Genomic DNA, 14477 nt, shown 5'->3' with positions numbered 1-14477 from the left:
GAATGTGTGGGGTGCAACAGCTGCCATGTTTCCACGTGGAGGAAACCGGTCTGAGAGACTGGTCTGTCCTCAGTGGCATTAAGAGGTTCCAGCTAAGACTGTCACAGGCTCCCCTCCTTTTTTCTTGAGTTAATGGAAGCTGGATTCCTATTACTAGCAAACAAAACTGTCCAGCACATTCCCTGAGTCCAGTGAGTGGCGCCCTGTGGAACTGCACCCCCGCCACCAACGGTCTGTCTCTAGCTCTAGGTTCTACACACGGGAGCCACGCCACACTAGTGGCTTGATCACCATGACCTTGCTTAAAACCACACAAGAGCCCGGCTCCTCCCCTTTCCTTATCACTTGACTGGCCTCCCCACTGCCAGCTTTAACTTTCCAGTACAGCTCTCAACTGCATGCACCTTGCTGCCTCTCCAGTCCCACCACCCACCAGCCCTTCCACAGCATTTCCCCAGTTGACACTTTGTGCCTGCAAATTTACATTTAGGACTTTCGGGTAGGGGGTGGGCTGAGTGTCCTATTTCTGTCCATTAGGAAATCACCTACTTAATTCCTGACTCAAAAACCAGCTCCCTTGGTAGCAGCCCCTTTCTATAAACGTCATAGTAACTGCAACAGGGTGCCCTCAGTCCCACAGTGCACGCTCCCGTTCTGACCCCCTCAGCAGCCTCTGGTCTAACTACCAAGCCCCAGCACCTGCATTTCTCAGCCTGCCTGTTGACCCAGCTGAACCTGCCCTGTCTCCCACTAGGCAGTTTGAAAAGTGCTGTTAATTCATGCCCAAACTCACCACCTTCAGCCAGTGACTAATGACAGCCCTATCCCTTCCCCTGCAGAGGCTCCCAGGGGGAGATAAAGCTCCAACTATGCTCAGGAGACTAGCTCGGTAACATACCGTCCTCTGCCCTGCAGCCCCTGGTCTCACTTCCCTTGCCTCTCCAATCCTCAAATAAATTACACACATCTTCTCTCAAGAATGGCTTGTAAGGCAACAACACATGACACTGGCATCCTTTAAGTGAAATGCTTGGGTCCAATGTTTCAGATTTTGGAATATTTGCAAATACTTTAACCAAGTTAGCATCCCTAAATCAAGCATTAGACTTCTGAAATGTTCCTTTTTTTTTAAAGACAGGGTCTCCCTTTGTAGCCGTGGCTGGCCTAGAATTCACTCTGTAGACCAGACTGGGTCAAACTAACAGTCTACCATTGTCTGTCTGTCTGTATGTATGTATGTATGTATGTATGTATGTGCCCCATGTGTGTATTGTACACTTGAAGGCCAAAGGGGGCATCAGATCCCTGAAGTTATAGACAGTTGTGACACCATGTGGGTGCTCAGAACCAAACTGGGTCTTGTGCTAGAGCAGCGAATGATCCTGACTGTTGAGCCATTTCTGCAGCCCCAAGTACAGGCATCTTAGAGGAGGCGGTTTCATTTGCTTTGCATGGAATGTCTGTGTACAAAAGGGCCGGCTGAGGCATCTGGTAACTCACTTTTAAATCCTTTTGGAATCTCCATACTGTTTGATTTTTTTTTTCTTGTTCTTTAAACTCCAGGACAATTTTACTAAGAGTTTAAAAGAAAACCCTCCAGAACAGGCAAGCTGTAAATCTCAGCAGCTCCTAGGAGGAGAAGAATAGAGCAGAGAAGAAAGCCACTGCACTGAAACCAGCCTGGAGATGAGACACGCGGTGGACAAGCAGCCACATGGCGAAGGCTGCTTTAGGGAAAGAGTAAGAGGCCCAGGTATCAGAAGGACACACTACGCTTCTGGCCAGCGTCTGAAAGGAGACAGAAACAAGAGAGAAGTTGTGCTCCTCTGACCCAGGCCCAGCGGAAACACACCACGGTGGCTTGCAGGGACTCCCACCACACTGTCTCCTACAGTGGCTCTGCTGCCCTCCACTGATACCCACTGCAGATACCCACCGCGTTTTCTTGCCTTACCTCCTGCTCTCCCATCTCTGGGTCAGTAATAACAGACAACAATGGTTCTCCAACCCCGCTTTCCCTTCACTCCTTCCTTCTTATTTTTGTTCTCTTTTGCAGTGCAAGGGAATGAACCAAGGACCTAACAAGTGCTGGTGCTGGGCCCCTGAGCTGCATCTCCAACACCTCTACTTGCTTTATTTATTTGTTTATTATTGCTTATTTGTAATAAGGTATCACGTAGCCCAGGCTGGCCTCAAACTCTATGTAGTTGGGCTGCCCCTGAACTTCTGATCTTCCTCTCTACCTCCAGAGTGCTTGGATTACAGGGGTGCACTACCACCCATGGTTGTTTATGGGGCTCAAACCAAGGACTTCCTGCATGTTAGGCAAGCGCTCTACCTACTAAGTGACATCCTCCCCACCCCATCTACTTTAGATAATGAGGCCCACCTCAACAACTGCCGCGTTTCACTCGGTCTCCTTGCTTTATTCTACTTGTTTATGTCTTTCCCTAAGGTCCAGAGAACAGAGGCACCTGGGGCATCATCCCACGTAATTCTCGGGTGCTGGATGTCTTTTGTTTCCACAGTAGGCTCCTGATGGCCGCCACTGACCTGCAGCTCCCCACACTTCCTTTCCTCTACCTTCCTATTCTGTCGATGATCTCAACCACACCTGACACGCCATAGGACAGAACTTTTCAGGAAATTATACAGTCTGAATGAGCAGATCTCCTTTCTTCCCATTTTTGTGGAGGAGTTCATGTGGCCAATCCTGGGACAGTCCACTCTTGGAGAGATCCTCTTCCTCACCTGAGTTTTCCTCCCCTATAGTCTGAATAGGATTTGTCTCCCCAACCTCCAAAGTCCAGATGTTGAGAACTCAACCTCCAGACTGGTAGTACTGAGAGATGGTAAGAACTTTAAGAGCTAGGTGGTGGTGGCACTCAGCTTTAATCCCAGCATTCGGGAGGCAGAGGCAGGCGGATCTCTGAGTTCAAGGCTAACCTGGTCTACAGAGTGAGATCCAGGACAGCCAGGGCTATACAGAGAAACCCTGTCTCAAAAAACAAAAACAAAAAACCTAATTAATTAATTAAAAAAACTTTAATAAGAGGGTGATTGGGGCAGACTCCCACCTTTGAAAAAGATTTCAGAATTCTAGTTTGTGTTTTCTGAGTCCTGCACTGTAAGATGATAGAGGCATTGTGCCCTTGAACCTCTAAAACTTCGGTAAATGTGCGTGTGCGTGTGTGCATGTGTGCGTGTGTGCGTGTGTGTGTGTGTGTGTGTGTGTGTGTGTGTGTGTGTGTGTGTGTTGGTTGTTGATCCTCCAGAGCTTTGCATACTGCATGTATGTAATCTACCACTGGGCTACACTCTCAGTTTAAATCTTTTCTGATAAAACAAGCTGACCCTGGGAACTCCACTGCAGTCATACAAAGCTGGCAGGGCACATACCCAACTGGCTCATTTCCATCTACATCTGAACATGCTCAAAGGAAGAGTCAAGAACATCTTTCCGTGGTGGTCTGTCCCTCCATCTCATACTTAATGTTTATGTGGATATGGACATGGATGTGTGTGTGTGTGTGTGTGTGTGTGTGTGTATTATGTATTTTTGTTACTGTTCTTTGCACACCAATTTAGAAGGAAGGCATGCCGCTGTCTTCTCTACTTGTAACCTCTGGCTTACTCCTCAGCTTCCTGTTATCTGGTTTGTGACTTTGCTATTCAGGGTCCTCCGAGACTTCCTTATTGCTAAATCCAGTAAATACTTCCCGCTCCTTATCTCACCTGGCCCTCTGCAGGTACCACTGACCTACTGAGAACCCCGGAGCTCGGAGCCCTCGCCCTTGGCCTCCTGTGTTAGTGTGCTCCGGAGCCAGGTGCTTGTTCTCTCAGCTCCACTAATATGGTCTTGATACTTCCTCACCTGTGAAAAGGGTCAAGGGGACCTCCATCCCAGGGTTGATGTGAGATCAAGGGAATTCACAGTGTGCTAAGGTAGTTTTTCTTAATCCTTAATATGTTCCTCTATGTTTTCCTTCCACATTTTTGTATATTCATTGTGATTTCTGTATCAGTTGTGGTCCAACTGAAACAAGAACTACTAAGGTCCTTCAATCTGAGGGACTGTAGGACAGGGAATTAGTTGTCTAGGTGATGAGAAACCTGAAGAGCCAAGCAGGGCATGGTGAGGTCATCAACAGCAGCAGAGGCAGGATGCTCCCATCATCCTCAGGACTGGAGGGGCAGTGGAGAAGTTGATCTTAGTAGAAACCGGTCACTTCTGTGAACCCTAGCTGGGCAGCACGGCTGTGCCCCTACACCTGGGGCCACAAAAGAAGCCCTGGATAGGAAGCAGCCTAGCCAGCTTCACTCTGAAGAAAAGGAGAGGGGCGGGGGGAGGGAGACCTGACCTCTGTCTTCACCCTGCATTTTGGTCTTTCATCAATGTCTTCTACTGCCAAAATATGGTCCTCAGTGGGCAGCTGATGTGGGGGGCCCACCAGTCTTTCCTGAGATTTGTTACACACAGAGGAAAATACCTTTCCATTAGGTTGGGAGCAATTGTTTCCCATAATGCACAGAGTGCCTGCCCAAAAATGAAGTCAAGCCAGGTATGGTGGCACACACCTTTAATCCCAACATTCTGGAGGCAGAGGCAGGCAGATCTCTGTAAGTTCAAGACCAACCTGGCCAACAAAGTGAGTTCTAGGATAGATAGAGCTACATAGTGAGACCCTACCTCAAAATAAAATAAAATAAAGTTAAGCCAGAGGGAAGTAAACTAGAAGAGAAGGGAGCAAAATCATTTGAATTCTAGAGCCGCTGGGCCAACAGCTAGCGTGACTTCCTGGTTATAGGAGCCAGTTCCCTTCTGTTGATACCGCTTTACATAAAACTGAAAAAAAAAAATCACCTGAAAATATGAAGTGAGAACTGAGTTTCACTTGGGGAGTGTCAACAAGGTAGTGAGCGCTTCTTATTGGTCGGTCCCACTACTGAGGTATTTGCATGTCTGTCTGCAAGCGGGCGTAGGTGGCAGGGGCTAAGTGTTCATCTGGTCCTTGAGCTCAAGGGGGCCTTCAGGGATGAAGTGGGGTGTGAGGAAAGCACCGGCCGGGGAAGCAGCTTAAGCAAAGCTCTCAAGGTGGAGAAGAACTGTGCTAGCAGGAGATGACTGAGCAAGAGTCAAAAGCAAGCAAATGGCTTCTGAGCACCTTCAGGTGGGGAACGGTCAGAGAGGACATGGGTGGAAAGGGCAGAGACCCTCTCAGTGAAGCGATAGGAAGGTTCGAGGGTCCATTTGCTCCTTTTAATTTTTTTTTTCTTTTGTCTTTTTTTGGTTTGGGGAAGTATTGGCCAGTGCTACTGGGTTACTGAGTCAGAGAATTTGTGCTCTGTGGTTGGGATGAGGAGAGTCTGGCAATGAAAGGTCAGAAAGGAAGGAGTGTGACTGAGACTGGAGTTGTTGCCTGGGGAGGAAGGATTAGGAAGTATTCAACTGACTCTAGTTGGTGGAGTAGAGACTGGCCTCACAGTCTGAGGGACTGGAGATGATCGGTACCTTCCCTGAGGACGAGGATTCAGACAGGAAGCGAAGGTGTAGTGATGTGTTCAGATGACTAGAATGTGGCGTCATGAGTTATTTAAGGACAGAGGTTGTCCAAAGGTCACTATTGAAAACCTGCTCCAATGAACGCCGCCCTGGGAAACTTCATTCAGATGAGCAATCACTGTAGTCTGAATGGAATTGAGAGTACAGGACGAAGTGGAGGTCGGAACTTAGACAAAAAGTGTTGCAGGGAGTTCTAGGTTAGCTTGGGTTACACAGCAAGTACCAAACCAGCCAGGGCTGCATAGCAGGAAAGAAAGAAAAAAGAACTTAGGCACAGACGGCACTGACAATAAGGGATGGCAAGACGCCATAGTGGCCTGGGAACTGAGGGCTAGGGGAGGCTATAGGAAAGACAGATGTCCATGACAGACAAGAGCTTCTCAAAGCAAAGGAAGTACAAAAGACATCAGCTTGGCCAAGGGACACTGGTGGTCTATGAGCACTGACACTTGCTAACTACAGAGTCCTTCATTTGGACCTCCAGAGCAGCAAATAAGAATTAACGACATTTATGTGGGTTCTCCTGTGTGCGCAGAGGGGCAGAGTGGGGAGCCAGGGCTACTCAGGGAAGGTTTCAGGGGTCCTGTTTGAGAACTGACAGAGGCCGGAAAGCATGTGGCACATCTGTGCAGCCAAGTGCAGGTACTTCCAAACCCTTACCTCTGCAGCCATGTACCTGGCTCTGTGCTTGATGCTTTGGAATAGACAAAGACAAGCAGAGGTGTGCCTCTGGAGTGTTCACTGTCCCGTGAGAAAGAGACACATCAGCAGACAGAGCCAGTGGATGTGACAAGCACTTAACAGCTAAGCTTTGTGGCCTGGGACAAACTTCTTTATGTTAAAATGCCTCCATTTCCCAATCTAAATTTTGTTACAGGAATGTTCTAAGGGGTGTGTGTGTGTGTGTGTGTGTGTGTGTGTGTGTGTGTGTGTGTTCTATGGTGTGGAGGTCAGAGGACAACTTTCAGGAGTTGTTTCTCTCCTTCCCCTATGCTGAGACAGGGCCTCTATTGCGGCTGCCACTCTCTGCAGTCCAGGCTAGCTGACCTTCCAGCTTCCAGGCTCTTCTCCAGTCACCTCTGCCTCCTGTGTCACTGGAGGGCTGCTGGGATTACATCTGACTTTTGTGTGGTGAAAGGATTGAACTAATGTCACCAGGCTTGTAGCAGCTACGTTTGCTAGATGACCTGTCTCACCCCAGTATTCTCACTTCAAGTGGGGTGTTCAGCATCTTCTACAGCACAGTAGCTACTGTACGTCAACCATCCCTAACCTGAAACTCTGAAATTCTAAATGCTCGGAGATGCAAAATCACCCAAAATCTGAGAGGGTTAGCCAGCACACTCTGTAAAGTTTCGGAACAAAGCCAGGCATGATGGTGAACACCTTTGATTCCAACATAACTAAGAAAATGAATCAGATGCAGTAGCAGGTGCCTTTAATCCCAGCACTCTGGAGGCAGAGGCAGGCGGATCTCTGTGAGTTTGAGGCCAGCCTGGTCTACAGAGTGAGTTCCAGGACAGCCAGGGATACACAGAGAAACCCTGTCTCAGGGGTGACCAAAAAAAAAAAAAAGGAAAGAAAAGAAAGCTAGTGGAGAGCAAGCCACAAGGCTAGAAAATATGCATCATTCCTCCCTGGTTTCTGTTTGAGACGAAAATAATATCTTACTCTTCACAGTCTACAGGCACATTTTTAGATAAACTTAATTTGTATATTCTACTTTCAAAAGTCCCGCAATCCAAAGGTAACTGAATTCTAGCTCTGCCTGATCAGGCACAAACACAGGTATGGGTGTCTGACCCAATTCCAGACAAGACACCAGCCAGAGCTTTGCCCAAACTATCAGGAAGACGTGGCCTTTCTGCTTGCTGCAAGTAACAGATTCCCAACATCAGCACCACCTACTCTAGCCGTACCTGAAGCCAAATTATCTGGGTCTTTTCAATAATGGCACTTGTACATTTTCCTATGGCCAGCTTGCTTTTTTAAATCGTATGTCCTTTTAAAAGAATCTTAACTAGGGGCCAACAAAATGTCTTAGCGGGTAAAAGCGCTTGCTATGCAAGCTGACAACCTGAACTAAATCCCCAGGAGCCCACTTAAGAAAGCCCGATGGTGTCCAGCTCTAATGGCAGTACTCCTACCTCCAGACGGGAGGTGGAGACAGGAGACGGCCCGGAAGCTCACAGGCCGGCCAGCCTGGATCAAGTAGCACCATAGAAACAAGAAACCCTGCCTCAACAAGTCAAGGGAGAATGGACTCAAAAAAGTTGTTCTTTGATGCGCACACACACACACACACACACACACACACACACACACAGGGATAGGGGGAAGAAGACTAATAATAGCCAGATGTGATGAGCCACTCTTTAATCCCAAGGAACCAGAGGCAGGCATATCTCTGAGTTCAAGGCCAGCCAGGTAGATCTACATAGAAAGATCTGTCTCAAAAAAAAAAAGGCAAACATAATGTCCTAACACATGTACATGTTGTGTGTTCAACTGTAGGTGGAGGCCAGAGGTCAACAGCAAGTGTCCTCAATCATGCCGACCCCTCCCTTTTCCGTGGCCTCTAGCTCAGAGACCCACCGGTCTCTGCCTCCAGAGCACTGTGATTAAAGGTGTGCCCCTTCACATGTAGCAAGCTCCTTATTTTTGAGACAGTCTCTCGCTGAACCTGAAGTTCACTGGTTCGGCTAGACTGACTGACTATGTGTCCCAAGGATACTCCTGTCCTGCTCCGAGTTACTGATGTGTGCAACTGTGCTTTACGTGGGTGCAGCGGACCCAGATTCCAGTCCTCATGCTCGCACAGCAGGCACTTTACGAACAGAGCCCTCTCCCCAACCTCCATGCCCTTGCTTTTCTAAAGACAAGCTGGCCTTGAACTCTCTGTATAGCTGAGCGCTTACACTCCTGATTCTTCTGCCTCTCCTCCCAGTGGATTACAGGTGTGTGCCACCATCATGCCCTGCTCATGCGTGCTGGGGACTGAACTCCAGGCCTAGGACATGCACTCAACCAACTGAACAACATCCCCATTCTCTTCATCCTTTTTGTTCATTCAGAAAATATTTGAGGGGGTCAGACACTGTTCTGGGAACACAAGATTATTCACTAAACCAGCAAGACCCCTGTTCTCCAAGTACGCCCTGTGTTACGCAGCAGATGCTCCGGAAGGAAGACAGCAGGGTGGAAAGGGGACTTCAGGACCACCGGCTACTGGGAACGGGACTTGGGTAGGACTTTCTGAGAATCTGAGACTGGAATAGACTTCAGGAAAGGAGGGAGGTGACAAATGGTTGTCTGCAATAAATGTAAGGTAGAGGGCACAGTGGAGCAGAGGCCTACAGAAGGCAGGGTGAGTCAGGGAACAGCCTGGAGGGGTCAGGGGAAGGGTCAGACTACGTTGGCCTGGAAGGACCCCTGAGAACACTGGCCTTTACTTTGAGTGCCCGGGGACATTCCAGGGTCTTGAGGAGAAAGAAGCCCAAATTGGACTCCCAGGCTGCTGAGCTGGAAATTGCTTGCTTGATCCACTATATTAGCTGGCTTTCTTTAAAATGTGTATTTATTATTATTATTATTAGTTGTTTTTGCTGTGTTTTGTTTTAAGACAAGGTCTCCTGGATGTTCTGTCCTAGAATTCATTCTATAGCACTGGGTTTAAAGGTTAAAGGTTTAAAGGGGGGGAAAAAAGGAATCAAAGATGAAAGGGGAAGATCTGGACTCCCACACCCAGTGAATGAAATGTAAACGGAAGAGACACCTTGGTGGCAGGAAGGGTCAGGAAGTAGGCAGTGAAGAGGGTGGGATGTGGTGAGAAGTGTAAACCAAGTGGGGGTTGAAAGGGGTTAAGTGTTCAATTCCAGAATGCACACTCAAATAGTCACAGAAGAAACTGCTCAGAATATGGGGACAAAAGGAAAAAAGAAGAGAAATAGGTCAAGTTTATTTATTTACATTTTCGGCAGAAGAAAAAAAAAATGAAGTGGTATAAAGCCCCTGGGTTTAGCTAGCATCAGAAGAATTCATCCATCTGGCCCTCGGTAGACAATAATTCTTCCCATTGTACCACAATTTGGACACTGTGAGAAGCTGATAAGGGAGCATCCACCACGTTCTTTCCTACACCAGAACCAAAAAGGCCATTCAGAAGTGTCAGCTAGACTGATGACGACACCATCTGAAGCCCGAGAAAGGAACTACCCGCTCTACAACAACCTGGCCCTCTGCACAATAACCTGGCACTGTGTTCCGCCTGTCAAAACCTTCATGCCCCTTACCCAGAACCAACCCTAAATCCTTGTCATCTAGGATGAAAATCCCAATGGCTAAAGAGGCAGGGGAAAGGTCTCTTCTCACAAGACTGATCACAGGACCTGACTTTACCTCCAACAACACGCATGCTACCCAGACAAGGGCAAGCATGGTCAAGGAGAGCTTCCCTTCCACGGCCCTCACCTCTGGGGCTTACTAGCTTCTCTTTACAAACACTTGGGGGTGGGGTGGAGTGGAGGAGTTGGAGAGATGGCTCATCAGTTAAGAGTACTTCCTACTCTTCCAGAGCATCTGAGTTCACCTACCGGCACCTCTGTCAGGAGGTCAGAGAGCCTGTAATTCCAGCTCCAGGCAAACCAACACCCTCTTCTGGCCTCTGAGGGGACCTGCACACACACAGCATCCATACACACACACACACACACACACACACACACACAGAGCATCCATTCACACACACACACACACACACAGACACACACACACACACACACAGCATCCATTCACACAGACACACACAGACACACACACACACACACACACTCACACTAAATCTCTTTTTAAAAATGTATGAGAACACAGGTGTGCCAAGATAAGAGACTATTACTCCCAATCAGAAAAACTACCATGCTTAGCCTCTAAGGAAAAGTGGCTGATTGTAAATCAGGCCCTTGAGACGTGTCATTTAGATGCTCCCCACAGTTGTTAGGATACTTATTAAATATTGAATAATTAATAACAGTGCCTTCAAGATTCTTTCAAAGAAAAGATCCTGTGGAGGAAACCATCCATAATTAGACATGGGCCTCACTTCCTGCCAACCAGACAGATCTTAGTAGGACAGGGAACTTAACCTTCCCAGAGTACTTATTAGTAAAATGGCTCCACTTCTGAATTAATTATCCAAGAGTGGAGCATAAGCGAATATTTAAAATAGCAGTATGTGAGGCAAGGGATATAGCTCAGTGGTAGAGCACTTAGCATGAGTTCAACCCCCTAGCAACACACAACACACACACTGTAGAAGCCAGGGTCCAAGATGGTCACAAGGATCTCCATTTCCTAGTGTTCTCTAGGATTCACACCCTCTACCCATGTACCAGTGTCCCTCTATAGAATACAGCAGAGGTATGTCACTTTGGGGATCAGTTACATAGGGCTAGCTGGAGTCTTGGGCTGTCTTGAATCACTTTCTCTGGCAGAAACCAGTTACTATGTTGTAGCCTGTGAAGAACCTCATGAATGAGCCTAGAAGGGAGGTTAGAACCCTCCCAATCCAGCCTTCAGATGATGGCAGCCTCCTAAAGGTCCAACCCAAAACCACCCAGGATCCTATAGACAATATTTTCAGATGCTAAATTCTGGGGTAATGTGTTGCACAACAGTAAGAAAATAATTCCATTTCCTACATAGAACCAAGACAACAATTGAAGGTTTAACCTTAGTTCTCATTCGACATCCATTAAAAATCAATTTCTCTGCTAATAAGAAAAAAACAAATTTATCATTCAGGCATTCAACAATCACTTTTTGAATGTCAAACATAAGCAAAGGGTTTGCAAGCCTATGTTTTCATATAATCTAAAATCTATAAAAAACAATAACCACAGAGGTACAGGCGTGCATGCAAGAACACATTTTGAGCTGTTCAATCCATCAATTTCATTAGCTTATGCTTTAGAAATGTATTATCACTCCCTGGTCGTTCTGAGGGCTTGAGGCTATCAAGTCACACTCTCCCATGGGCATTGTCACCCTTGCATATGGCCTCCAATCTAAGGGAAGAAGAAAAGTTAAGCCTCTCGATTCCATTAATACTGGGGAAAGGAGGGATTCATTTAGTATTTTAGCAGGAGGAAGAAACCCTGATCTCAAGTGCTAAGAACAACTGGAATGTCTACAACTCATGACTCAGTGGCAGCAGGAGCGCAGATCACTGCTCAAAATCCTGGTCACAGCTGAAATGGCGATGGGGGCGGGGGAGATGCTGTCTCTTCCTCCTCCCTGGACTTCGCTATCTCTCAAAGCAGCAGGAGGGTAGAATAGCTCTACAACCAAGAGCCTCCTTATGCACAAAGAAGGTCAGAGGGCGAGCTTGCTTTCCACCAACCACAAAACCTGCCACTGCCAAACCTAATCAATGTGGTCCGCTCCAGGAGGTGAATGAAGCCCCAGACAGAAAACCACAGCAAGACTCTCCTCCCGCCGCCGCTGAGGTCGGAGTCAGGTGACTCCTCGGGGCAAACAGCAAACCTAAACAAAGATCACTCCCCACATGACCGACTGGGGAGAAGAAGAGCAAGGCTGCTCGGTCCCCACCCCAGAAAGCCATTAGCCATTAACTATTGCTTCTTTGCAGTACTGAGAAGCCGGAGGCGCCAACAAGTTATTCCTATTCCGCAGTCCTCTTCAAGGAATGCACCTAGAGGGGTGAGAGACCCCCCTTCCAGGACACAAGGGCCAAGCACCGCAGCACAAACCCCGGGCCCCCACTTGCACGCTGCAACCTGAACCCCTCCCTACCAGCTGTCACCCGCGCTCTGGACCAGTCTCAGCCAGAGACACACATGCCCTCTGGCCACTCAGCCCGCAGCTGCGACCCCGCGGGGGCAGCAAGAGGACACGCTCTGGCCAAGGGATCTAGGGGCCAGAGCATGCCTGATCCCCGGGAAAGGGGCGCTAGGGTGAGCGCGGCCCGGCGGCAAGGGTGGCTCTAGATCCACCATCCTTCCTCTCTCCGCCCAGAGTCCCCAGACACGAGCACCCCACCTTGTCACCGAAGCTGCGGTCCATCAGTAGGTCCGGGCTGGGCGTGCTGTCTCTCCCACGGCCTCCTCGCTGCTGGAGCCGGCCAGCCGGGTGCGGCATGTCGCGCAGGGAGTGGGGCCCCGTGGACGGCAGGGCCTTGGGGGGCCCGCCCGCCATGGCGCGCAGCGCTCGGGACCCGCCCGCCGCCGCCGCCGCCGCCGCTTCCCCCGCCGCGCAGCGCTCGGGCCCCACTCGGCCTGAGGCCCTGCACCAGCCGCTGGGGGCGGCCGCCGCCCGATGCTTCTCCTGCCCGCAAGGCTGGGCTTTCCCTAGAGGCACACCGCAGCTCCGCGCGCTAAGCCGCCACGATCCCCGGCACCTCCGGCCCCGCGCCTAGCAAGCAGCGCCACGCCGCCCACGGCTCGCAGCCCCGCCCCCGCGGAGCCTCGCCCGCAGGAGGGGAGGGGCGGGGCGCCGGGGGGCGGAGCTTCAGGAGGAGGCGTCCCGCCCCGCCCACCTCCCGGCAGGAAGTGCGCCCACCGTCCGCTGCGCTGCGGGCTTAAAGGCTAAGGGGCTCGGAAGGCACCCGCCTAAGTCAGGGTCTTCCAGCCTCACCGCGCTCGCAGAAAGCACCCCGAATAGAAATGTGGGGCATATCTTAGTAACGTAGAGAGTTACGTGGCTCGGAGGGGCTAGAGGACATCGGGTAGAGAAACTAGAAGGACATTTAAAGAGGCAGTGTGGGATGTCTTCAGATCCACACTGACGTCCCCCGTCGTCTGGCTTCTGCCGCTAAGCAGGGTTTATGTAAGGCGAAACCTCAGAAGCATGAGCATCCGTAAATAGCGTGTGCTACAAATGAGTTATGGCCCCGACGCGCACACGTAGTCCACCAGTAGTCTTCTGCAAAACCGTGACGTCCGAGTTATTTTCATACATTATGGTTCCTGTCCTGGTCTCGAGCCAAGCTGGATTCTCGACTTTTATTTGCTGGCATGGTGGAGATGGCCGAAGCATTACTTCCAACTCTTTAAAGAATACCTTCGATCCCTTTTTTTCCTGTCAGGGGAGCTTCTGTTTCTAAGGCCAAGTTAGAGGGTCATCTGGCCATCTAGCAAAGCCTTAAGTATTGTGTGGCTCACTGTGAGAAACACGTTTTTCCCAATCCTCAAACTTCTTAGGTTTGTCCAGTTTTTTGTTTGTTTGTTTGTTGTTTTGTTTTTCGAGACAGGGTTTCTCTGTGTAGCTTTGCGCCTTTCCTGGGACTCACTTGGTAGTCCAGGCTGGCCTCGAACTCACAGAGATCCGCCTGCCTCTGCCTCCCGAGTGCTGGGATTAAAGGCGTGCGCCACCACCGCCCAGCAGGTTTGTCCAGTTTGCCTGCTAAAATAAAAAATAAAATGGTGACAAGTCTTGGCATGGGATTCACAAAGGGCTGTATCTGTCACACTTTCTCTAGAAACGAAAAGTGGAGAATGCAGAGTTGAAACCAACCAAAATAACTCTGAGAGTCTGACTTAACTTCAGTTGGCTCTTTTCTTCTGGCACAGTCCGAAGAGTTGGACCTTTAGTACTGTAGCGATTGTCTTTCGTCTCCTTCGGAGTGGTCTGCTGGACTGGGGAAAATAAGATTGAAAGGGCACTAACAACATTTTAAATGCACCTGTCTCATGTGATCCTCTGAGTTGGCAAAATTGTCGATCCATTTACATTTAGGAGCCGCCTAAAACTATTACATACCCTATTATCTTCATTAAAACAGATGATACAAATACAACTAGAAACGACTGATGTACGGATATCTAACAGATTTTCTTCTTGACGATTTTTTTTTTTAATTTTTTTTTTTTTTTTTTTTTTTTGTGGTTTTCGAGACAGG

General features: G+C 49.0%; 1 protein-coding gene across 1 annotated transcript in view; it reads right to left on the bottom strand.

The window, feature by feature from the left end:
• The window catches only part of Snx30 (sorting nexin family member 30), a 98973-nt gene extending 86198 nt beyond the window's left edge, over positions 1-12775 (bottom strand). The window contains exon 1 of the mRNA XM_059254418.1: positions 12620-12775. Coding sequence (XP_059110401.1) covers positions 12620-12775 — 156 coding nt within the window. The remainder of the gene's footprint in view (positions 1-12619) is intronic.
• Positions 12776-14477: the final 1702 nt, after the last annotated feature.

This window comes from Peromyscus eremicus, chromosome 2, assembly GCF_949786415.1.
Source record: "Peromyscus eremicus chromosome 2, PerEre_H2_v1, whole genome shotgun sequence".
Lineage (NCBI taxonomy): Eukaryota > Metazoa > Chordata > Mammalia > Rodentia > Cricetidae > Peromyscus > Peromyscus eremicus.
Note: the sequence above shows the minus strand (reverse complement) of the source record. Positions and strands in the feature narration are given on the sequence as shown.